Source organism: Schistosoma haematobium, chromosome 2, assembly GCF_000699445.3.
Source record: "Schistosoma haematobium chromosome 2, whole genome shotgun sequence".
Classification (NCBI taxonomy): domain Eukaryota; kingdom Metazoa; phylum Platyhelminthes; class Trematoda; order Strigeidida; family Schistosomatidae; genus Schistosoma; species Schistosoma haematobium.
In genome coordinates, this window is record NC_067197.1 from 30338063 (window position 1) to 30363861 (window position 25799).

Below are 25799 nucleotides of genomic sequence, written 5' to 3' on the forward strand. Positions count from 1 at the left end.
TCATTGGTGGGTGCATAAAATTGGATAATATTCATTGTGATCCCCTCCTTCTTTGTTTTAAATGATGCTCTGATGATTCTGGATCCGTGAGACTCCCACTCTACAAGTGCATTCCGTGCTACTTTGGACAACATTAGAGCAACTCCCTGAGTGTGCGGAACATTGTCCTCTTCGTGACCGGAGTATACCAGCATCTTTCCCGTATTTAGCTTTTGTTGTCCAGTTTGGGTCCAATGGGTTTCGCTGATTACCAGTACTGCCAAGTTGTATCTCCTCATTTCCGTTGCTATTTGACTGGTCCTCCCGGTCTCCCACATTGTCCGGACGTTCCATGTACCTATAAAAATTGTTTCTCTGGTTGTTAGAAGGGGCATCGGCCTCGTGGCTTCCGAGGGAACTCGGCTTTCCCCACGAGGCGACATATTTCTTCTAAATGAAGACCTTCTAAATTCCAGTACAGAGTTTAAATGGTTTGAATTATTTTTTTCTGGTAAGCGTTTTTTTAGCGAGTTAGTTTTCTACGGGATGGGGTCGCTAACCCCATTCCCAACCCTCCTCCTTTACCCCGGGCTTGGGACCGACAGTAACTCTAGAAGAGCTACAGGCGGAGCTATTGTCAACAGTGGTGCAGTATAAATCACTGTTATGATCTTTTTAGTTTTGTGTTCAGTTCCGAAATCTGGAATAAATTCCAAGATAATTTTAAACTAAATTTTGTTAAAATCTTTTGTTCAAATATGGTTTCCCACCGTTGATCTTGATAAATTTTTATCCGAATTTATTCAGGTGAACTCTCGCAAACACGCGATGCTGTAGCATTGATTTTAAGCAAGATTGCTGAGGATCCCCAATCGTCCAGCTGTCCAAATATATCTTACTCCGAGATAATCGGACCAGTAGCAAGTGCTTATCCCACCGGCTCACCTTATGCTTTAGCAGTTGGCTCGCATCCAGGATTACCTGCATGCGGAATGGGTTTTGGTTCAGATATGCATTTCAGAGCAGCATCAGGCTCAAATTCCAGCTTTTCACCTCCTCATATTAATTCTCTTTCGCCTGTAAGCCCAACTACCTCGAATCCAGCTTCTGGATCCATTTTCGGCGGAAGTTCCTCTCCAGCTGTTGCTGCTGCTATGGCTGCTATGAGTGCAGTTGCTGCCTGTTCTCCAAACGCCAAGTCATCGTCTGCATTAGTTCCAAATGGTGGTCGAGCATTGATGGGTCGTGGTGTGGCTAGTACACATTCAAGTAACCACCAAACTATTACTCATTCCCCTCATAGCCTTTTAGGATCTGTCGCGACACATTATAATGCTAGGATTTCGCCGACTTATGGACCACCCAGACCTATCTCTTCACCTAATTCTGGTATGGGTCTTGAGGGGATACGTAGTGTTTTAAAAAGTGCTGGGTATTCTGACGTAGCAACAGACGAGATTGCTAATGCCATGGATGTATTGAGCCTATATGGTTTTATTTCGATGTCCAGCTTAACTGGATGCATTAATTCTTCACCGATGATTAATTCATCTTCAAACAATCATTTTACTGTAAATTCCAATACGTTAAGTGGATTAGGCAAATCATTTACGAACCTTGACTCGGGTGGTCAGCAATCTCCAGTTTTGTCAAACAGTTTTCATTCTAACGATCTTTCATTGCACAACTTTCGAAATCTTGCGGCAGCATCCATACAGAATTGTGTCCCTTCTCAACCCAGTCAGATCTACACGCATAGGCGATCTTCGTTCTCTTCGTACCAACCTGTTAGTATGAATTCACACGCACGCGCAAATCATTTAACCGTTACAACGTGCAACAGTATTAACAATAATATTGAGGTCATTCCAGTAATTAAAGAGTTGAACGTACAGGACTCACTTTGCGCCTCATCTGATCCGACGGTTCGTGGATCGGTAGAAAGCCATAATTTAGATATAACCACAGGTTTATATTCTATTACTTCATGTGAAAGATTAAATCCGAAAAGTTCCACCCAGTCTCCTGTTCTGGGGATTCGAGCTGTATCTCCTATATCCAATATTTCAATACCACTTAAACGGAATGGTGTGGTCACTGATAGTTCTGCTAATGGTTTAATACCTCGCCGAGTTTCGGATGGGAGTGTAGGTGAAGAGCATAATAAAAAGAACGGAATTTGTTGTAGTACAGCTTCCATAAATAATGACACTAGTCGAACGAATAGTTTATGGAATTTATAACATTTATAGGCATCTAACTTTGTGTGTGTAAATGTTTCTGTGGCACTTAACCTTGAATTTATTACTACTTGGTTTATACTATACTCACTAAAAAAATACCTCGACTCCATTGTCTTTGTTGTCATTGCATCATCACTCACTTATCTTAATGTAAAATTTAACTTGCTTTTTCTCTCAACGCACATCCTCATCTACATTATGACTATTCGGCTTTGCAATTCAAAAATAATTGTGAGTAGTACTTTTTTATTTCGTGTTTTTATTTTGGTTTAGATTTTCCCGTTTTTCTTGTCTTTCCAATTATTAATATTGCTATATTATTTCAACGTATTGTTGTTCGTGTGCCTTCTACAAAGGAGAATAAGAATTTTAAGTCACAGAGTTGTTATATCTCTTTCTTTATATATGGAACCATGTGTTGTGCCATGTTTTGTCTTCATTTTTGACGTGACGTTCATCATTATTATCGTCATCGTTTTTTTACTACGTTTGCTCATCCTTTATTCTTCACAGTTAAATAAGATAATAGGAAACTCGACCATTCGTATTTACGACATTCACATTCATATTTAAATAATTCCACGTAATCATCATACAAATGAAACAAATGCACCCATTTCATTGTGAACCCAAAGCTACCTATAGATGTCATTTTTTTTCATTTGTTGTCAGTTATTTCAGTCATATTTTTATGTCGGACCGGTCGTACCAAACGTTCGCTTGTCTTCCTTATAGTCTTTCTCTCCGACTGACTTTAGTTAATGTTGTGTTTGATATTATTTATTATTACTACTATTATTATGTACCTGCTTACTTCATCCAGAATGATTTTTGTGATTTATTCTTGACTTGAGTTTCATAGTTATCATCCTTTGTCACCCGTTGCACCTTTTTGCTTGGAATTATCCTGGAAATGTACTAATCTTTCATATTCATCCATATTGCGATTTTCCAGTGCCTCGATACACAAACAAACCATAATATAAACACATCCAACTTAGTTTTATTTTATTGCGTGTATAAACTAAAAAGTATTCAAATTTATTCAAAATCTGCCTTCAGAACACATCATCTCAAAACTAAATTCATCTTTGCTTTCTCAAATAGCCTGTGATATTGTATCTGTCATTTTTCTGAGGTCTTCCGACTTCTGCAAAGCTATGTAACTTTTTTATGACATGAACAAGATTCTCTTATTTATGACAGACATCAACGCCACTTTCAAAGCGTTTTCAAAGTAAGTATCATGGAATTCATACGTGTTAGTTTGCATACGTCACGAAATCATACATATTTAAAATTTCATGCACATTGTTCGGTTGGAGGTTTTTTTCTAAGTACATTGCTATTGATCCCCTAATATCATTACTATTTATTCGAGATACTTTAACGTCACCTCTTACCGTTTGGATGTTACACTCATATTTGTTTCTTCCGTCTTAATTTTTTCCTGTTCCTTTCTCTGTCCACCTCGTTATTCAGTTTCATCCCTTTACTTCACTAACCACTAGTTGTCTTAAACTTTCCAACTGTTTTTGCTTGTTTGTTATGCTTCTGCTTGTTCGCTTTCGAAATCTAAAACTCAATCTATTTTCGAAATTATGATAGATGATTTCCAGTTTGTTTCATCCTTTTTTTTAATTGCATCGCCAGTTATTCACTATCACGGTTTTCTTCGATTCATTTAAGTGTCGAGTTTTGTATGGAATACATGATATGCATCGCACTTCACCATTGGCTTTTGTTTTTCTTTTGACCTCGTTTATGAACAAGTTAATGTAGTTGTTGTTGATGCTCTAAAACAAATAGTTGAGTATTGTGACCTATTGTCGTTTGTCTCGATAGCTAAAGCTATAATTACATTCTCAAGATTGGTTTTAGGTCAAGCGTTTCACCGAGATTCCAGTTACTGCTGTTTGAAGTACCATTTCAAATTTTAAGAATAGTCATTTTTACTCAGGTTTCCTAAGCATTGTTTCTATCTGAATCATGCGAGAAGTTACTTTGGGTCTTTTGATGTCAAAAATATCTATTTGAGAATAAATCTATGGATGAAAAGTGATTTCGATCTCAAACTAGAGGTTAAAAAAACCAAGCGACGAAAACACAAAATGTTGCTTCTTGACAACTATCCCATAAAATCTACGAGAAATTTCCATGCTGATAATAGCAGATTTTAAGAAATATCCTTAAATGGAAGCATCAAGAAAGATAGTAATAATACAAAGTAAAAAAACAAATGTATTATCTCGTTAAGTGCATCTAGAATTCCCAAACTTGTATTGATAGTTCGCTGTTCATAATCAATCTATGCTATTTTAAATAAAAACAGTAGCAAGTTGATTTCTCTGGTGAACGTTTGACTAGAATCTAACAATTGTATACTAGGTTATGCTCTGATGGCTCTCACTTTTCATTTCCGATTGGAATAAAAGTCCCTGTTTCTCCATCACGAACAACTTCACTTGGCTGGTAGAACTGACCATGCATTGCTATGAAAATTCCTGGCTTCTTTGACATTATCAGTCCACCAATTGCAAATGCTACGTTGAAGTCGGCATCTGTATTTTTGAATACACCGGGTCGAAAAGCACCTAGATCGAAAAGTTGTGGATTTTAGTAACGTAAATCGAGTTAAGAAATTTTAAATTACCTTTTAAAAACTCGAAGACTAAATCAAGTGAAGAGTATACAAATGGGACTTCTTGAGAATTAATATGACTGGGTTTTGTCGCTTGTTTCTTTTACAATGCTACTAGAGAATTAAGTTTGTATGGGTTTTACACTTCACTCATGTTGTCAATTCACCAGTACTGCTCTCCAGCACTGATTAGGTTTACTTAAATTAATGCAGTTTAAGCGAACAAACTACAGATCTCAATAAATGTGATTCTACAAACGAAATGGTAGTTTATTTCTTATGATTAGCAGTCACTCTGCAAATAACTCGATGTATATATATATATTTGAAACAGCACAACAGTATGATTGGTACTGTTATTATTTGTTGTTCTCTCTAGATATCTTATAGACTTTATTTTACTGATGATAGTGGGGCGATTATAGGGGATGTACATTTTTGTCAAATCATGACTGAAGTGACCATATTGGTGGAAAATCAAGAGACATCGCATGTGAAATTGATATACCACATTAGTACACTTGTTTAAGTTATTAAAATAACTGATCTTAAATCCAATGCAATCTATAATTAACAGTTCAGTTATCAAAGAAGAGAAATTTAAAATTACTATTCCTAAGAGATGAGCCATTTAGCAAAATGAGAAGAAATCTCAACGCCTTAGATACCAGTGAGCACGTATGATTTTAAAAAAATAATAAATGTCAGCTACTACCCTGCATTTAAATCACACTTTGACACTACATACTTGTATGGATAATGAACAGATAAGGTATGATGTCAATATGTATCGTCACTTTTAAACGAAAGAATTACATTGCAGAAGCTTGAATTATATATATAGTACCCAGTTATTATTCCGATCTACTAACAAATGCGACGAATGTTTAGAAAATCTTACTCTGTTAGCTTGTCGATTTGTAACATAATATAAACAGGTCCTATCTCGTACATGAGGTATGACTGTATGGTTCAAAATCTGAACAAATTATTTAACGTTTGTGGTGTTTTCGAAGACTTATCCCTCAATGTGACATCGAGTACATCCTTCCTTTTAGCAGCACATTGTTGATGAAGGCACTCATTCTCATTAATATAAATATGAATCACAACGCCAAGTACAAAACCGTAATTGCTAGGTAAACTTCATCATCCATAGCAAAAAGACATTACATTCTATGAATATGAGTAAATAAGGGTTGCAAATCATGAATGTTCATCATATTGATGTCCTTTTCTCACATTAGAATGAAAATCATATTTTTGTGCTAATAATTACTATAATGATTATATTCTAGCAAACTTAAATAGAATCTGAAGTTGATAAGGGTCACTAACTGAAACACAATCCCTGAATAACTTTATATATCACGCACATGTCAAAAATCACTTGTTTGCAGAAAAATGAAACATTCTCCAAGTCAATCAACGGAGAAAATCTTCTCAATACGTTCGTCAAAAAATAAACTAGACAATGTACCTGTTATCACAATACATTTGTTTTTAAGCTTCTCTTCATAATTAGTTAAATACTGTGCAGTTTCAATCATTGTATCCGTTCCATGAGTGATAAGTATCTTCAATAACCAGAAAAATTAATAACTGCTTATTTGGATGTCACCTTCTCAAACTGAGTATCAATCAATAAATTAATAAGTTCGGATCTATCTTCCATTGAGATTTCTAAGCTATCCTTTAAAAATGGTTTGGTGAGTTGAAATTTTATGTAATCCGGCAATGTATATCTACTGCAAATCTCCATGGCATAACTATTGCCGATTTCAAAGGCATAACCCCCAATATTTTTAGGATAACACTTATCTATTGTACCTGGAAGCGTATCAGTTACAAGTTAATTTAACTTCACCTCCTGTTTGAACAATCAAAATCTCCATTTTTGAGTTTAATATTAAGAAAATGACTTAAATTAACAATTAAATCAATATGAACTGTGATCACTATGTCATTCAGCCAATCTCAAATTTGATGGATCGTATAAACACTAATCACAATCATTTAAATTATGGGCTAAACAATTTATTCACTGATTAGAGCTCATGAATTCACTTCATTTAAATTAAAGTACTATTCCCACTAAACATCAAGATGAAAGTTGTTTATATCATTCGAAAATTAACGGTTAACTTTATTTTTCAATTATTTGTTAATTCCATAACACTATATGCTATATACGGACAGATTCAAATGGAGTTAACTGATTCGAGTGGAATGAATTCTGGGATGGGATATACTAATGTCGTGCCTGGTGATTCTATCCAAGTTACTCAAATGGGTCCAAATGCAATAACTACATCTGATTCATCTCAAGTACCAACACCTGTTCAAAGTACAGTTTCTGTAAGTGCAGAAAATGCAGGGGGTGAAGATTTTGCAGCTGGAACTCGAAACTCAAATATCCAACCAGCATCTTCAGTTGTTGGAATCTTCCCATCATATCGTCCGCAATATGGATTTCCAGGTTATTTTCCTACTGTTCCCCCAGGGAAAGGAATTGTACCCGGTATCAACTCACCATCAGACAACATAATTGTTGCTTCTTTCCCTGGGGGTACTCCATCTGTCACACAGCCAGGAAATGCTGGATTTCCAGGTGGAGTTTTACCAGTTACACCAGGAGTAAAATCAGGGTCTTCAGTTTCTACAACTGCCACACTTACTCAGCAAACTGTAGAATCTGTTTTGTCATACCTAGCCTTACATCATCCGGAAATATTTCGTAAATATTTATATCCTAAGCCCTACCAAAGGCCGTACATCGGTAGTTATGTTCCAAGATGGTTGAGAGAAATTCCACCTCCGTACAAATATGGTGATGATGGAGTTAACCAGCCATATGGGGACGCCTATCAACCTGATCCTTATGATTACTATGATCCAGTTGATTCAGACCTACACTATTGGCCAAGAAGAAAGAAACCATTGGGTGGGCTAAGACGTAGGAGACGATACAACATATATAGACGTTTTACCTAAAAACAAATTTAGTAGTACTTTTTGAGCGTATACTTTAAAATATGTGCACAATAAAACCGCTGTATTCAGTGTACTCGCTACTCGTTGCGTTACTGCAGTTGACTCGTTTTCTTCTCTTCCCCTCATGGCTATAATTGCTTTTATGTTTCTCCGCACTTTTCGTTCTGTTTTGTGTCTGTGAATATGTGTTTTGTCTTTTAATTCTTGCTGGGCGGTGTAAAATTTGTTGGTTCTTTTTGCACTTCTATTTATCAAGTTAGTCAGGTGAGTATCTAAATTTTAATAGTCGTTCCTTTTACCCAAGCCGTTAATTTCCAGAGTAAAACACCCTGGTGGCTCAAAGTCTGTTGTTCAAACTGATGATAGCGTTAGTATGTTGTTCCAGTAACTTTCAGACGTGTCATATTCCATGATCAGTTTTAATAGGTCTTAACTCGGTATTAGACCGAAAAACTCTATTTTTATGTTGGGATTTTGTTGCAAAATTCGTAGGTGTTATCCGGTATTTCGGGTGTCCCCAGTGGTGAATAATTGTCTTCAATATGGCAGACCAAATATGTCATTATTAAAAATAGTAATAGAGATTAGATAAACTTTGTAAAATTTTTCTGCTACCGTTCTCACACCATCACCGTCTTATCCAGTAATATGAGGTTTGGTAATTATCCAATATCGTATTTTAAAAATCAATGTTAAAGGACCCTCTCAAATTGTTAGCAGGTGTAGAGTGCTTTTAGTTGCCAGGTTGTCTGAGCACGTAACCAGTTTAACTATTGTCAGTTTTGTGTATTTAGCATTCAGCATATTACTTGCAAGTATCTACGTTTTTAGGTAGTTCCTAACATCACGATCTCTCAAAAAATGGCATTTAGTTGTATCTATTTCCCGTCGTACTATGGTTATGTTAATCGTACGTACGCCTACAAGTCTCCTTTGTCTTAAGGCTAGACACCTCGGACTCTCAGCTTACACGAAAGAAGTTATTTTCAGGCGTATGTCTGTTTAGGACTGTATAATAAGTTTTGCTTATATCATGTTTACCAGAAGGAACAGCACAAAATTTCTATTTTCAATACGCAAGTGTTTGTGCCAGTATCCTCGAACTCCACTTTAATCATACATAGAACGTTCGGCCCATGAGCTCTTTTATTATTAGATTTGCTTCCGATTTCCAAAGTCTTCATAATAATTCTCAGACCTAATTTGGATTTTGCGTTATCACAATTTCCTTCAGGGATTGGAACTTTGTATATCATCTTCGAAACTTTCATAGGTCTGTTACGTGCCCTATAACAATGCTTTTTATATGTATGAAAGCCTGTAAACAGTAAACAATAAAGCAGTTACTGTAGCGAGTTCTCATTGATTTTTCGTGAATATTAAGATAAAATTTTGCAGGTTTCAATAGTTTGAGATAGTTCGTTAGATGATTTCCGAATACATGCATAAGTAGTGAGCATTAAAAATAGAGAATTATTTGAAGACTGAGCGGATGTGAGCACAAATTGAAAGTTCCAGAAGCGTTTCCTCGCTATTTTGTCTCAGTCGATCAGACATTACTGTATCCTGACCACTACAAGCCATATTTTTTGGGGTTCCAAAATTGATATATGCTTCGTCTTTAAGACACCTATCGTAGTGTGGTCCTTCACTTAACCTAGTGTAGTTACTATAAAGAGCCAACACAATATACCCTTCTTGTATCTGAAGACGTGACAAAAATTTCTCGTGGCCTTGATAGTGCAAATATAGCATCAAGTCTGAAGACAGAACAAATACGTCTTGTCTAGATCCCTGTTGATAGCCGCTTATGCTCCGTCTGTCGCAAATAGTACGGTGAAAACTTGGAAAGACAGAGACATGTCATAACCTCTTTATCGTCTCTGTCTGTGTCCCCACCGACTGCAATAAGTGAGTTTTACTAAAAAGCATTAGAACCTACAGAAAAACTAGGCTCTCGGAATTGGTGATCTTAGCAAATGATTTTAACGTCCATGCCATACTGAAAAAATGATTAGTTTGGTCTCATAGCGTTCGCGGTCAGTAAGCAATTAATGATGACCGTCTGCTGCAATTGTCCTCAGATAATCTATTATTCCTAGCAAGTACAAGCCTTTGGCATAGAGGGAGATATTATTTCATCTGGAAGCCCGAAATATTAGCACATCACTGGACGCATTCGATTGCTATCAACCGTCTTTGGACAGGCTTTGTAGATTTTCACTCCTACAGTATCCGGATAGACTCCGATCATGCCATAGCCAAAACACGCATTTCTATGCATTTTTACTGGATATAGGCAAGTCAAAACAGAAAGATCCTTCAGATATCAATCCGGAAATGTGAAGGTTAGGGATGCATTCAGGAAAGAATTTGCTTAGCATCTAGTCGATCGTAGAAAAACGGTTCATCCTGAAAAAGCTTGGGTAAATGCACATCTAGCTGTAAAGATAGCAGTGGCATCTACCAACAGCTCATATCAAAAGGTTGCGAAAGATCTTTGGACTTTAGTATCACCTACTGAATTGATAGATGTTCGAAAACTCACCTAGCTAGGCTCGAAGAAAAACGAAGAGTGGCGATAACTTAAGCGTAAACTAACAGGACGTTTTACAGATTATCGCGGTCAGTGGTGAATGATGAATTTAAAAGGGATAGAAAAGGAAGGGACTATACATAATATTAGACAACTATTCCGATTGATCAAGAAAACAGGTATTAGGACTATCGGAAAAAGACGGTTCCTCTTTACTCCCTGTCCAGGAGATTAAACCTATGAGGAAAACACTTTGAGGAACAGTCCAACTAGCCTCCAGTTACCCGATATCTCCAAACAACTTGAATGGGAAATCGACACAAGTCCTTCAACTCTTAATGAGATTGAAAAGGCTATATCCATTTTAAAGCTGAAGAGAGCAGTGTACCATGATGGATTAACTCCAGAGATATTCACAGGTGGTTTTTCAGTTGTAGCGAATAAGATGTCTAAGATAATAGCTAGATTTCGGGAAATAGATGTAATCCTATTTAACTGATATCGATGACTGATCGTCCCAGTTTTTAAAAGAGTGCAGAAATCGTCTCATAACAATCATATAGGAATCAGTTTGACCAGTATAGTATCTGAAATACTAGTCTACATGATTAGCAGACGCTCAACTAGCGCTCGTGAAGAACGACCCTGGGAAGAACAATCTGGTTTCAGACATTAACGTGGATGCATTGACCAAATTTTTGTTCTCCATCCGATTTTAGAAAATAAGTTTATTTACCGACGCCCCACTTTAGTTGTACTTTTCGATGTTAAGGTATCGTTCAATTTCGTTGACCAGATGGTTTTACGGCAATTTTTGTTATTGAAAAGTCTCCCAAATAAACAAATACATTTAAAGGCTGTCTACTCGAATTAGTCGTCCAAGTTATAAATCTTCATCGACTGAAGTGGTTAGTACATATATTACGTATTCTTTACGCACCACTTGCTTCGACAAGGGATGTTAGCTGATTTATGAGTAGGTTAGTAGAAAGCTAAGGGTGACTAAATCAAGAAATAAAGTCTATGACTGTTGATTTGAGGCATGTAGGTAGTTGCAGACTACTTTCTTGGGGTCCATGAGTTAACTGTGATCAGTAGTTGAAGACGTTAGGTGAATTCCCTTAGAATCGTTCATGACCACACAACCCATTCACCCTTTATCTTCCTCCAGATCTTTAGTCCCGAAATTTTTTTATGTATATGCCTTTTAGTTCTTTATTTTTGAATCATTCTCAATGTTTAGTCTCCCAGTACTACATTATTTTGATTCCTATGATACTCATCTTGTTAATTTCATCTCGTGCTAATGCAGTATGGTAAAGTGGTGTGACGTACACTTATGCCAAACCCTAGGTCAATGATGACCATCTACCGACTGGCACATGATTATAATGGGGAGCATTATAATACCCACAAAAATAAGACTCCCCAGCAAACCCTTTTTCTTGATGCTCATATTGTCATTTATTTAATGATAAGTACTTGCATTTGTAGTACTCCAGATAGTGATTAGTATTTTATTTCACCTCATCAAAGTGGATATAACTAAATTCATTTCCTTTGTCACTTGGTTCAGTGACGAATTTCCAGGCTCTGTTTATTAAACTCTTGGCCGATATAATCTACAACGGCTATTGCTTTTTGGATATAGAGATCTTTTCAACATTTACACATCCCAAGCATTTTTACAAACTTTTTATCGTCTGGGGATTATAAAAAAATATGTTAAAAATTACGAAATAACAATCTCAGATATTAAAACGATGGAGCTCAAGTGGATTTTTTTATTGACGTTATATTTTCGTAGATAAATGCTTTAAATGTTAAGCTTTTTTATCGTTCTAAGCAACATCATCAAGACTTTTCATTTGTTCCGCCAATACTAAATAAGTTTATTCTGATGCCGTTGTTTATGAATTGGTATTTTCACATGTCCTTGCATTTCTATTGATTGTCTTGTTCAGTTGAACTTTGATAGATTGGATCCACATCGGTGCCTATCGGCTGCCAGCTAACTTAACTATCGTGCTTTTAGAAACTCATTTTCTCAGAACTCTATTGATCCGTATTTACGACATTTTAGTCAAGTACGTGTTCATGATTGTCTATGTGTATTGATTTTAGTCTTCACAACACATCGCTTCACCACTAATTAATGTTCGTGTTTGTGTAAGTGAAGGCGTGTTATGTATGTCCTGGATGGTGTTCCTTACTGTTGGGGCAATTTGTTTTGGAAATGTTGGATTTGTCTTCTTTTGATGTCGTTTTTATATCACATATAATTAAATGACTGATATCGCGCTTTTTCAGTCTGCATGAATGGGACTGGAGTAATCGCGTTGGTTTGTGAGAGATACTGGTTGGGAAGGTTTCAGAATTATTGTCGTTTCGACATGTTTCTTGGATTTCTGGGTTGATTTCTCTACGATATGTCGATTCACCGGATATATTTTGAAGAAGTTCCTGGGATAGCCATTTCTATGGAGGACCGATAACTTGAGTTTCTCGATTTTTTCGTATAGTTTGTGTACTGCAGTGAGTTTCGCCCGTTCTTAATGTTGTCTGTTTATAACCTCTCTTACAATTTGAAGCTGTTACTATTTAAAGTCAATATTTTATTAAAAGTAATATTAGTGGATAGAGTTAAATCTTATTCCCATTGTTGATTTCACTTAACCTACGCAACCATCTTTTGTTATAGTACTCTACTGCCAAATTCTTCGGTAGTACAAACGTAGGCTTTTTAAGTGAACCAATTCCAGACTTTATATTAGGACATGTAAGTAACGATGTATGGTATTGTTTATTTTGTATGTTTTTTTTATTATCGTATATAGTATTCGCAAGAATCACCTTAAAAAGATGAATCAGATGTCCAGTTCTTTTAATTAAAGTAAATGTGTATTGCAATATTGAACTATGTAATTTGTTGTTCGTTAAGTCCTTTTGGCCCATTTTTATAGTTTATCTTTACTTACAATTCAATTCAGTTAGTATTATTGTTATTTTCTAGTCCTAGATTTGGTTCAATATTCGTTGGGATCATTACCCATAGGTGCTATATATGGTCACATATTTTTGTGACTATCGTTTATTTACTTATCGCTATCAATCTATTTATTCACCTGGAGAAACGATTGGATTACATTTTTATTGTAAAAAATGGATTTTTCCACATGAAAAGTCAATCTAGTGAATTTTCACCAGATTATCTGCCAATCAGTTATAATAACATTCATAAAAGTAGTGTTCCTGCTATTAACACTACACATCATGGTGACAATAACAGCAGTAATAGTAATAATAACGTTTTAGCATTTAATCAATGTTCATCCGATATTCCACAACCTTTAAGCAATCTTGTGATTCCTTCAGTTTGTATAGCACGTAAACTTATTTGGTGCAATCAAAAGGTATGTGGAATTTAATTTAATTACAAAGCTAATTACTTATATACTTAATTGTTAAGTGTGATAATCCTGATTGTTTAGTGTTCGCGAACCTTTTTCATTTCGATGGAATGTGTAATTTTGCCAGATACAAGCTTGGCTTACGAGGTTGTTCAATGGACAGGTGGTCAGTTTTTAAGGTGATTTTTGATCAGATCAACGTGAAAGAGTCTAACTTGTATCTATTTTGGACTATATATATAACTATTTAGCTCATACTTGTATGTGAAAAGATAAATAAGTGACATAATCTTCATGAGTTAATTGCTTTCCACTGAAGTTTCCCTACATTCGGAATGTCAAATTTATACCATTATAGTTTTATCAGTATAACAAATGGCTCTTGTCACAGAGTTAACAAGTTTGTTTTCAAAGAACAAATGCCAGACTGATGATTTATTATTTAAAGAAACCACAGTCTGTGGATGATAATAAATATTTTCATCTGTGCCGAGAATTCTATATTGTACCGAAATATAATATTGAATAAATAATAAAAATAATAATAATAATAATAATAATAATATTATTATTATTATTATTATTATTTAAGCATTCATAACCACCTCTTCTGTGATTATAACAGACGTCTATTGTCAAATATTTTTTTTAAAGAAACGAAAGCAGTTAGTTAATTACGTGTTATACTAAAGAATTGTTTTCGTGTGTTTTGAGGATATGGTTATGTGTAAAAATTGTTTACTGTCTTTAAAACGTTTCATTTTCGAATAATCCTTTTTTTAAATTAAAAGGAAGTTGCTGAGCTTTTGCTAGGAGCATGTGTACACCCCAACTGGCTTTCATCAGTTATTCAAGTTCGGTAAGTACTTTTATAATGTTAATAAATTCTACTCAATGAAATATGATCGTTTAAATATGTCATCTGCATATATTATGTAAGCAGGGACAATACTCTGTAGTCGCACAAGCTTATATTACTAATCACAATTCAATCTTTCTGCTTAGGTGTATAGATTCAAATTCCACAAAGAGCATTATTTATCCAAAGTTTGTGTATTTGTTTTTCTAACCAGTACTAACTAACATAAGACTTACTACTGATTTCTTCCAGCCATCTGACAACCTAACACCTCATTATTCACCATTTTAAACACATTTGAGAAATGTTATTGTTCAGTATTCAAATCATTAGGGAGTTAATTTGAAAAAAATCATGTTGTAGCCATGACTCCTAAATTAGTGACTGAATTATAGTCGAATATTCAATTATATTACTGTCATTATTATTATTATTACTATTATTATTATTAGAAGCTTTATTCAACATTATACTTTTGGTACAACATAGAATTCTCAGCATAAAGTATTTCAACAAGTTTCCTTTTCTTATACCTTGATCGATTGTGACGATAAATTTTGAATGATGACCAGTTAGATGTTAGAAGTTCGGTAATCCACATTTGATTACTGTTCATTTGTTTCAATGCATATTGCCAGCAACCATGATGTCGCTGATTGTACCTTTTTGTATCCCGTATAGCGAAAGGTTGTAAACTTTTCATAAACGCGCCTGAATAGGTTGTGCGCATAATAGACATAGTGATGTGCTAAAACAAACAACCAAACAGATAACTTGATGAAATATCTAGATCAGAGGAACAGGTAGCCCAGATATTCAAGCAGGCCGCCGGTTGATTCAATTATATTACTGTCATGCAGAAAGGGTTTTATTACAAATTAGAACTAGAACAGTTTGACCTGCCTCATATTTTCCATCATACGTAAACATAAGTACTGAACTTTGTCGAATCGAGTCCATCTTAGTCGTTACTTTATTTGATATGTGAAGGAAGGAAGAAAGGACCTTTCCAAAATTTAGTCAAAATACTGGTTAATGTTGTTAATCACTTATTTTCCTTTATTTTTAAGAGGAAACTGTGCCTAAAAACACAAATCCATTACTCGTTTTTCATTCATTTTTACTTTCGAAATACGTATACACATTCTGTCGCCTTTTCATAGGCATTTATAGATATATCCTGTAGACTACTGAAGAACGCACTTCGATCTATAAGGATAATCAGGCTGTTAGAAAATTTTAATATTAGTAATTTCATATTGCTTCATGTCTTTTAGATTCTTTTTACTATTATTCATTGAAATATTTTAAAACAGTCCTAGAAATGGTTCTATTATTTTTTATCGACGAGAATTGGCCACCGTAGCACGTAAACAAGATGGTTATTTATGGAAAAAGAAACCAAATCGACGTACTACTAAAGAAGTTCACATGGTCCTTAAAGTTCAAGGGATCGAGGTCAGTGTAATGACTTTTTTCCAGATGACTGTTTGACTAAATGTAGTTTAAAGACATTTTCCAACATCATGGAACGCTTAATGGATTATCCTAGCAAGTTTCAATCAGATTTAGGAAATATGTGCAAAATGTATTTCTTATGATGAGAAATGTTTTTAGCTAATAGGAGGATTTATTTCATATTTACAAATGTTATGCTAACATGATAAGCTTCATGTATGATTGCACGGATACATACGGAATGAAGATGTGTATAATTGCGTTCTAATTAGAAAAAAAATTGATTCCCAGATTTACTTTTAGTATTCACACCAGTTTCACAGCAGCTGATGTTACAAATGCTATCATTCGTATGTCCATTACTGACCTATTTCTTCGACACTTGAACTCGGAATAAAAATTGGGAGGAGAGGAATATTAAACCAGGCCTACTTCGAGGATAGTTTCTGTACAGAAAACAGGGGTATATATAAAACTGAAGGGGACCTGGCGATTCGAGAGGTTTTTAGAAAGGATAATAAAATTGTTAATAAGTTTTCAAATTATTCATTTAGATTAAATAAAAGCCTAAAGAACTGCTTTATAAGTTTTTTAGAAGATTCTTAGCACGTCTAATTGATAAGTATTTTCCACGTTATTCTTATCTTCTGGATACTTTTCCTAGGAATTAAGGATGACTGATAATTTACAGAGTTAGTTGTCATTATAAATGTTGCATTGATATTGTACCTATTTGTTTTACTATATCCTATTTTTATTGATCATGTAATTTTTCTTACGGAATCTGTCAATTAAAGTAAAAACGTGTGTTATTCAAAGTGTTTTTACTTTGATTCACTAATAGATAATAATGTTTTTCTCTCTCATTCGGTATATTTTCCAGTGTATTATCGCCAACTATGCACATTCCGCTTTAATCTCTACGTTTCATCGACGAACCTATTCATTAAGATTTGTAAGTTATAATCCATTTTTTTCCGATTGAATATCATATTACCGGTGTATATTTATTTTACATGCACACGTTAATTAATGATAATTTACTCCGGTTTTTCATTTAAAAGCATTATTTTTCAACCGTTGTAATAACTTTCATGCTATGTTATAAACAGATCGTTTTTACGACATTGTTGACTTGATAAAATATTATAATTACTGGTATAGCGAAACTAATGATGTGCTCACGAAATCGATTTTCCGATTCCCAATTAAATAAATTGATGAAGTAGTAAAACTTCATCAGTTGAGATGGCTGGGACACGTGTTACGTATTTCCAACCACCCACTGCCCCGACGTGCGATGTTTTATGGTATAGGAGTAGGTTGGAAGAAAGCTAGAAGCGGTCAGATCGAAGCGTGGCACAAATCAACGAAGTCACTGACAAGTGGACTGAGTCATGTTGGTAGGTGTAAACTACTCGAACTGATGTACGTACGTACGAAGTTCTACGTTGTTTCTGACTGACTGATTTCCAATTATTTAGTTTACAAAACACAAAATCACTAATCGATGTATATATATATATATATATATATATATATATATATATATATATATATGCTCAGCTCATTTACCAGGTACTGATTAATGTACATGACTTCGAACCACACTCCTAATCTGAGGGTTAATACTAATACTCGATTACTTAGACCAAATTAATTGGAGAGGGATTCAAACCCGTTGAAATTCGTACACCGTCACCACTGATACACTGCTCCATTATAAGTGAATTTAAGCTGTAATTCATGCTCAACATATTCAATCACAATAGTTTGATAAATTACTTGTCAGTTAACTAGTGAATATTTATAAATGGAAATAAAGGTCACAAAACAATGGGTGATAATTTTCCAGCTCAAAATCTAATGGAAGCCGAAGAATGAGTGCATCTCCACCACTGCGATCGATTTTTAGCTTCATAACGCAACGTCTCCAACCATTGGTCACAGTAATCGCGCGGACCCCAATCAGATAATCTGCATCTACTAACATAGCTCAGTGAAACAGTAAATGATACACATCATACATTTTTCAACCACCTCAGTCGATGAAAATTCATTTTATCGATTGGTTTTAGACATAATAATGATTAATTTAGTGATTTAGTCAGTACGTAATACAGAAATATATCCATTTTCTCCTAAAAACATCAATTTTCATTGAATCTACTTGTTCACTGGCTATTATTACTACTGATTTTAATTAATAAACCAATGTTTTTGCTGTGTTTTCTTTTCATAGAATCCTTCTATTGTATTATTTCATTATTTGAATGTACCCTTATTAACTCATGAGAATAAACTTTGTTTACCATTACCTAATCTAAGTGAAAATGATCGTAATGAATTAACTTATGCTCAACTTGTTGAACAGTTAGTGAATATGTGTAAGTTTAATTAACGGATTTATTTATTCTCTTTGTAATTTTGTTTTTATGTCATGAATAGTCAAGATTAATAAAAATGATTGTTATGGTTCCATTAACTGTTGTACAACGTTACCAATTCAATCCGATTAAAAATTCTATTCTATTGATTATCTCTATAAATTAAACATTAATAATATTGATATAACTTATTTATCTTTAAAATTCTTTTTTTTTCTCGATCCATCTGTGTGTTTCTTTCACTCCTTTAAAATTAATCTATCTCTTCCTCTTCATAAAATCTAAGGCTGTACAAATTTGATCCTTGTTATATTTAAGCATGATTGTGTAGCCATATTTTTTATAGTTTGATATAAATTAAAATATCAAAGCATTATAGTTCATATATGTGTAGTGAACGAAGACATGGTGCGGATAACCATTTTATATTTACAGGGTGTCTTCGTAAATTAAATACTTCATTTGCACATCTTCCATTAGTTGTCGTTTACATCCTTCATGATTCTTTCAATTCTCGATTCCTTTATGTTTCTTTTTCTTTTTTCTTCAGTTCAATCTTCTCAACCTTCTTTTGATAGGCATTCCACTTCTGAGTTGTGTTATATGCTACTTATATCTGTCAACATAAGTGGCATACACCACATGTGTATCATGTTTGAACAACTATTTTTGTAATCCATTGTATGCACACTAGCTCACTAATCGATTCCCAAAACAAGGAATCGTGCAATATATAGTAATTATTTGACTTGCATTTGTTTTAATATTATATAGTAGAATTATTCAGTAAATAATAATCATTGTGTTATTTCATTTCACTAAATGATTAAACGATTTAAATAGTTAGACGTTTGTACTTTAAAATATTTTCGCAATAAAAATCCCAATATTTATTCTCTTCAGGTCAACTAAATAACCTTTGGGTATTTTTAGTTTTAAATAAATGTGTAATATCGGTGAAAATCAAATAAGTATACATTTCATATTCAGAAAACTTGGTTAGGACACTTGGTAAAATGTTAAGTGCTTGATGTGAGATATAGATTCGATCTCTGACTGGATAATGGGTCCACACTCCTGACGGCTTTTATACTAGAACTAAATATCTATCGGATGCTTCTTGATTTTCATTGATGCACTAACTGCGGTCAATCCGTGACGATTACCATCTACGACGTAACGAATATGATGAGATTTATTTTCCAGATAATTGTGGGCAAAATGATTCAATAACTTTGAATTTGTGTGGGGCTGTTTTTCGGCTTGCTCATAGAATATACATATAGTAATCGGGGACTGAACATAACAGTGATTCTAAGCTGATATTTCATGTTTTCTTTGGTATCGTGGTTGTGTACTAATGAGAAGTAGTAACAAACTATGGGTACATGTTAATGCTTTAATCAATGATGACATTCCTTATTGGAAACCAGCTCTGGAGATACTGTTTGTTTTCCCTTTTATAGCTTACAGCACATCCTACTAGGATAATTTAACCTTGTACATGTATGGGATATTTTTATATTATGAATTTCTTTGGAATTATATCAAACTAAGGAAAAATTAGAATAGGGATATTCGCTTCAATCGATTTTTATATCCTTAAAATGATAAGCATTTTCACGATAATTTGTGATAAAATGATTAGATACCGACTAATAAGATTGTTAAACAATACAAATTACTAAAATGTTTTACTTTTGTTTCAAGCTCTTAAAATGTCCAAAAGCTTAAATGGATTTATTTGATAGTGTTACGTTCTCTGGGCTTTGATTTGATATCCTTGTTGAATAATTATATCAGTGTTCATATCTGTTTGTAGTAGAAGTTGGAAATGTCATCTACGTCGACAATGAAATCTTTTCAGTTAAACCACAGAGCTCAGTGAATGAAAAACCACCAAATTTGTATTTGTGTTACGTTTTGAATTCAGGTTGTTAACATATCATAAACTAGTTTGCCTACCAGATTCGTACCTTATTGATTATAAGTTGGGATATTTATGTTTCTAAACTATTTCAAAAGATGAAAATAGTTCTGTAATTTTCGATGCCCTAGGGTTTCTCAGAATAAATCCATTTTCAATTTTTTCAAATGATTAAGTTGTACTAATTATAATAATATAGTAATCTGTAAACTAAACTATGTTGAAGACTGATGGTACTGCTATACGATTGTGCTTACACCTTGATAGATGAAGTATTATTCAAACCCGATAATACGGTAGTTAAAAATATTGAACATAAGCACTTAACTATGTTTCGCCTTACTGAATTTATTTTTATATTGCTTTTTTATAGTTAATAATTTCCCAAAACATATCATGAAGCCTGGTGTTGACCAAATTCTAAATTTCGATGTAAGTTATCACTTATGTGATTGTTTTACAAAATTACATTATATTTATTCAATTAATCATATAAACATGTATCTGTCTACAGGATTGAACAACATAGTTACATGATTATTAGATCTCTGCGATTTTGTACACTAATTCAGATTGCAAAACATCTCACTGTCTTACTCTTAATCGTAACATCAAATTCATCCATAGAATAAAATTATTTGCTTTCCAATTTATCAAAAATATCTACTTAAGATAAAATGAGAAAATATTTTTAAACTTTAAATTAGCTTTTCTGAGCGTTACTTGCGACCATATTTTTTGTAGACTACTGGTATATGGTTAGGGTGTCCAATAAATAATCGAACTGAAGTCATAGAAACTTTATTTCACAAACTTCAAAACACATCAATCTTATTCACAATACAGTTGTCTCGGCTCTGCTTCTATTGTTTAAGACATCCCAAAAGTCTCGTTTTACAGCTGCTCTATATTGTCATGTCTTTTCATAGTGGTGCACATAGACTATTTTCTTAATTTCAGTATCTCACCGATCATTCGGAGAGTGGATAGACAACTAGGTCACAAAAAGTATGTTTTAATCAGTACTAGAGGGTCTACTTTTGTTCTGGTCTTTATTAACTTCCCTAAATGACTTGATTTTGTTGGAAAGAGGTTTTTTCTTTGATGCATTATTTCCGTAAGAGGATTTGTAGCTTAGGAGGATGATCCTGGTAGAGTTCTATTGTCTATTCTGGATTATTTGATCTTGACACGTTGATTGTCTTTCTAGACGACATCATCACAAACTTATTATAGAAACCTGTCCTCCTGGTTTTAAGTGGTATCCTAGTTGATATCAGTGGGTGAACATATACTACTTACAGATTAAAACAGTCTCCACAAAATCGCTTCATCTAGGTTTCAAAATCCATGGAAAGAACTTGACAGAATATTTCAAAAAGAAAGGATCAAACGATGTGAGTAACTATCAGTCAGCTACAACGTTGGACCAGGCACATATATGCATCGGTCCAAGTTGCCATACCTCATTAACACAACAAGATGGACACCGGATTCATAAAAGTAGTTAATTCAGAGGTGGTAATATATAAAAGAAAGATCGCATATAAGGATGTAGTACAGGAAGAAACAATTAGTTCATAGAAAGAAAGGTATGAAGCGATTTTAATCTCTTGGTTTAAAGGAAGACAGAGAGTGTATACACCGACGCCATTGTGATCGATTCTGAGCTATGTCATCAAGAGTCTCCAACCATCGGTTACGATAGTCACGCGGACCCCAATTAAGTAGTCTGCATCTACCAACATGGCTCAGACTAGAAGTTAGTGACTTCAAACGCTGATACAACGTTTTGGTTTGTCAGCCCCTAACATCCTTCTAACCATCCCCAACACTAGCCAGCATTGCATGTCGTGGTAATCGGTGTTCAGGCATACGTAATACGTGGCCCAACCATCTCAGTCGATGAAGATTCACAACCTCATCAACTGATTTACCATCATTTCCTAATACCCTGCGTCTGACCTCACTATTACTTACCCGGTGATCCCAGCAGACGCCAGCAATATTTCTAAGGCATCTGTGGTCAAAGACTAATAGCTTACGAGTGTCTTCTATTCTTAATGGCCATGTTTCGCTGCCGTAAATTAAAACAGAACGGACTGCCGCGCAGTATACTCGTCCTTTTATTGATGGACGGATATCTCGCCTTCGCCACAGGTGACGTAAGTTGGCAAAAGCCAATCGAGCTTTTCGAATCCGTGCTGAGATTTCGTCCGATACCAACCCATTAGGGCTGATCAGACTTCCAAGATAAGTGAAGCTGTCAACGCGTTCGACTACTTCACTCCCTATCCTTAGTTCAGGTGTTGACGCAGATCAGTCCCGAAGCAACAACTTGCATTTAGAGGGAGAGAAGCGCATTCCAAACATCCTGGCATTGTTGCTCAGTGCTACCAGAAGACTCTGCATTTTATCAGCGTCTTCACCAAACAGGACTATGTCATCTGCGTATTCTAAGTCGATAAGTGGACCTCCTGGAAGGAGATCAATACCCGAGAATTCAGTCGACGAGAATGTTATTTCCATCAGTAGGTCTATGATGAAGTTAAACAAAAATGGAGAAAGTGGACAGCCTTGACGGACAACACTTGAGGTTGCAAAAGTAGATGACAGTTCGCCATAAGCTCTGACTCGACTAGTAGTGTTCGAGTAAAGAGCCTTCACAAGGTTTATGTACTTCTGAGGTACACCTTTCAATGACAGACACTGCCACAGAATCTCGCGGTCTACCGAGTCAAATGCTGCTTTTAAGTCGAGAAATACCACCATCGTCGGACGCCGATAAGTATGCCTATGTGAGTAACAAATGAAAGTCGATTGCAATTAATGTAAACTAATCACACCTGTCTTTTATTTGAAGTTGGTGCTGATAATTTTGTCTAGAGAGACAATGAAGACTTCACGAATAAACGATGCAGCTCAAAGAATACAACTCCACCAGAAGTTTTTCCTGGCTTTCGATTCACTTATCAGACAAATGACTTACACTGAAACCATTGTTCTACATAAATATGTACTTGTTAATTGATCCAGTGGTTAGTGTTTTAAAGTTCATTTTCAAGTTTATCAAACTATCCTTTTTCCTAAATCAGTGATGGGAATGATACTTTTTGCTTCCTTGTTTTTAAAAAAAACAGTAAAATGAAGGATACCTTTTCACTAAACAACTCAATGTATGTATGTAACATCATTCATTTGATCTTACAGAATTAGGTATATTGATTTACATTTCTGCACAATTTCACTTATCTATTGAGATTGTAAAAAATAAAGTAATATGTTTACCATAAAATCTTCTATTCTAACATTTTAGTTAACATTAATCATTCTATTCTAGCAAAGTTTTTTAAATCTCAAAATCATTTATAATACCGAGAAGAAATTCATTAAAAAGAGAAGATTGGACGTCATCTCTTTCATTACAATCCTAAAATCACAAATGTTTTTTTGTACGTCTAGGAAAATCGTCAACTACCATATACTAAAAATATCTATTCTCCTTTTTTGCTCATACACTAACTTTTTTTATCTTTTTTTTGTCATTCTATCCACTGACAACAAAAATCCACTTGGTTTTTATTAGTTTCCCTTTATTATTAAATTTTTCATTTTTAAAATATCCTGTCATATTTATTCTTGAAATGGTTTGGTGGGAATGGTTCGAATCTCTCAGTGGTGTATCTTCACGAATTTTTCTCAGCTGGATTATCATTGATAACGAGGGAAAACTAGACAGATAATTTTTCTTGGTATGGAATTTCTCACCAGTGCCCACCCATAACCCTACTGGAAGTTGATCCTATAACGTTTAGGTACCTTGGGGAGTGTTTATCATTTGGACTATTGGTTTTGGTTCAGATGTTACACATTTCCATCTTTAGTCGATTCGCAATATGGCGCTACGATCATTTAATGTAAAATTGACAGTTGCTGTTATCGCAAGAGTGTGTATGCTGCCAAAGAGTTCCATACTAGGAAGATGATAATCGGTTGAATAAGACAATAAAAATACATGTTTTAAAGTTAGTGATTTCATCAGTCCAATTCCAAATTTTAGACTACTGGCTTAAACTCTGCTTTACTTCGATTCGGGTAACCGGTTAATCTCGAAAGCCTTCTGTTATGACCTTGGATGTCTTGTTTTGCTACCACGCGACCTATCGACCAATCCGGATACGACTTATACGAATCTTTACACTAGGCCAACCAATGACGTTCAACCGGTGTGGGCAGTTTAGCGTCCTTATTGGTCCTATGTCCTACGAGCCCTTCCACTTGAGTCCAGAACAAGATACCAGCTTCCGAATCAGAGCAGATCAGACCAGATCATTTATTTCAGGCATACTTGGTTTATATATCAATCACACAGACCGCAACGTACCATAAAATAGGGAATATTTGTACACAAATAAGCCCAAAAAGTGGCTGTGAATGTGGGAGGCAGTAGTTAATAAACTGAACATAACTTAAGAACCGTAAATCGTACAATAATAAATTATAGGCCAAAATAAAGCTTGTCATAAGAGGGATATAAATATACATAGTGTAATTGTTGAGTAGTTATACAATAAGAATATTAGTCCATGAATAGACCTCGGAAGTTACCTGTAATTTAATCTCCACTCGGATATAACACCTTCATACCTCTAATGTAGCTCACAACCGAGTATATAAATCCGTGTACTTCGTAAATGAGTCGCCTCAATGTTTACATAACCTAATCTATTTATCCAGTTTTTTCCTATAAGAAGTAACTGTTCTCAATAGAGTTCAATATGTTATTTTGTATATTTAGCGGTGAAGTCAATATAATAGTTTTAAAGAAACTAATTGAATCGATTTCATTTGAATCTTTTCTGTTCTGTTTTTCCCTAAGATAACTGTTAGTGAATTGAACTGACAATATATTCTCTTTTCGTTTAATCTAAACCTGTCAATCATATTGATCGACATAATAAGTTCGTAAAGGAGTATCTTAGAACAATAAGGTAGCTATTATTTTTTTTAGCAAAATGATAATTAAATCTAATATCTGTCTCACTGTAAACAAATTCAAACCACACACCACTCAGCATCCATTCATTCATCCGTTCACCGACTTTCACCGCTTTAATGATCCTATACTATTCAAATAAACTGTTACGAATTCAAGAGATTGATTTCATGTCTTTATCTGATCACTGTAAAATGGATTCATTTAACTAATATTCCGATAGGCATACTACTTCAAAGTTGGTTACCAACGCATTTCTAGCATTGCCCACTACATGTTATTGATAATAATTTAGCTGTTTGTTATTATAGAAAAGGCTTAAATGTCATTGCAACTATTTTGAGATTATAAATGAGCATACTATCTCAA

At 34.5% G+C, this 25799-nt stretch overlaps 2 protein-coding genes across 3 annotated transcripts in view; one reads left to right on the top strand and one right to left on the bottom strand.

Annotated features, from left to right (window-relative positions):
- Positions 1-25799, top strand: part of MS3_00006689 (uncharacterized protein) — a 76350-nt gene that overhangs the window by 7058 nt on the left and 43493 nt on the right. The window contains exons 5-11 of one of the 2 annotated variants that reach the window (XM_051214900.1): positions 787-8121; positions 13407-13806; positions 14595-14662; positions 15979-16120; positions 17004-17075; positions 18363-18507; positions 20808-20866. In XM_051214900.1, coding sequence (XP_051068085.1) covers positions 13570-13806; positions 14595-14662; positions 15979-16120; positions 17004-17075; positions 18363-18507; positions 20808-20866 — 723 coding nt within the window. In that variant the 5' untranslated portion in view covers positions 787-8121; positions 13407-13569. Of the gene's footprint in view, positions 1-786; positions 8122-13406; positions 13807-14594; positions 14663-15978; positions 16121-17003; positions 17076-18362; positions 18508-20807; positions 20867-25799 lie in introns of those variants that run through there. The other variant, XM_051214901.1, reaches the window with a different exon arrangement.
- On the bottom strand, positions 4441-6762 carry MS3_00010807 (uncharacterized protein). Its single transcript, XM_051219209.1, has 5 exons — positions 6731-6762; positions 6485-6693; positions 6344-6440; positions 4633-4816; positions 4441-4592 (listed from the first exon to the last, which is right to left on the bottom strand). Exons 1-5 carry the CDS (start codon positions 6756-6758, stop codon positions 4586-4588), a joined length of 525 nt encoding a protein of 174 aa, XP_051068088.1. The 5' UTR covers positions 6759-6762; the 3' UTR covers positions 4441-4585.

Coding starts and splice junctions, on each gene's coding strand:
- MS3_00010807 (XM_051219209.1), bottom strand. CDS start 6,758: ATGGAGATTTTGATTGTTCAAACAGGAG. Junction 6,694..6,730: donor TTTGATTGTTCAAACAGGAG/GTGAAGTTAAAT, acceptor ATACGCTTCCAG/GTACAATAGATAAGTGTTAT. Junction 6,441..6,484: donor TTGATACTCAGTTTGAGAAG/GTGACATCCAAA, acceptor TGGTTATTGAAG/ATACTTATCACTCATGGAAC.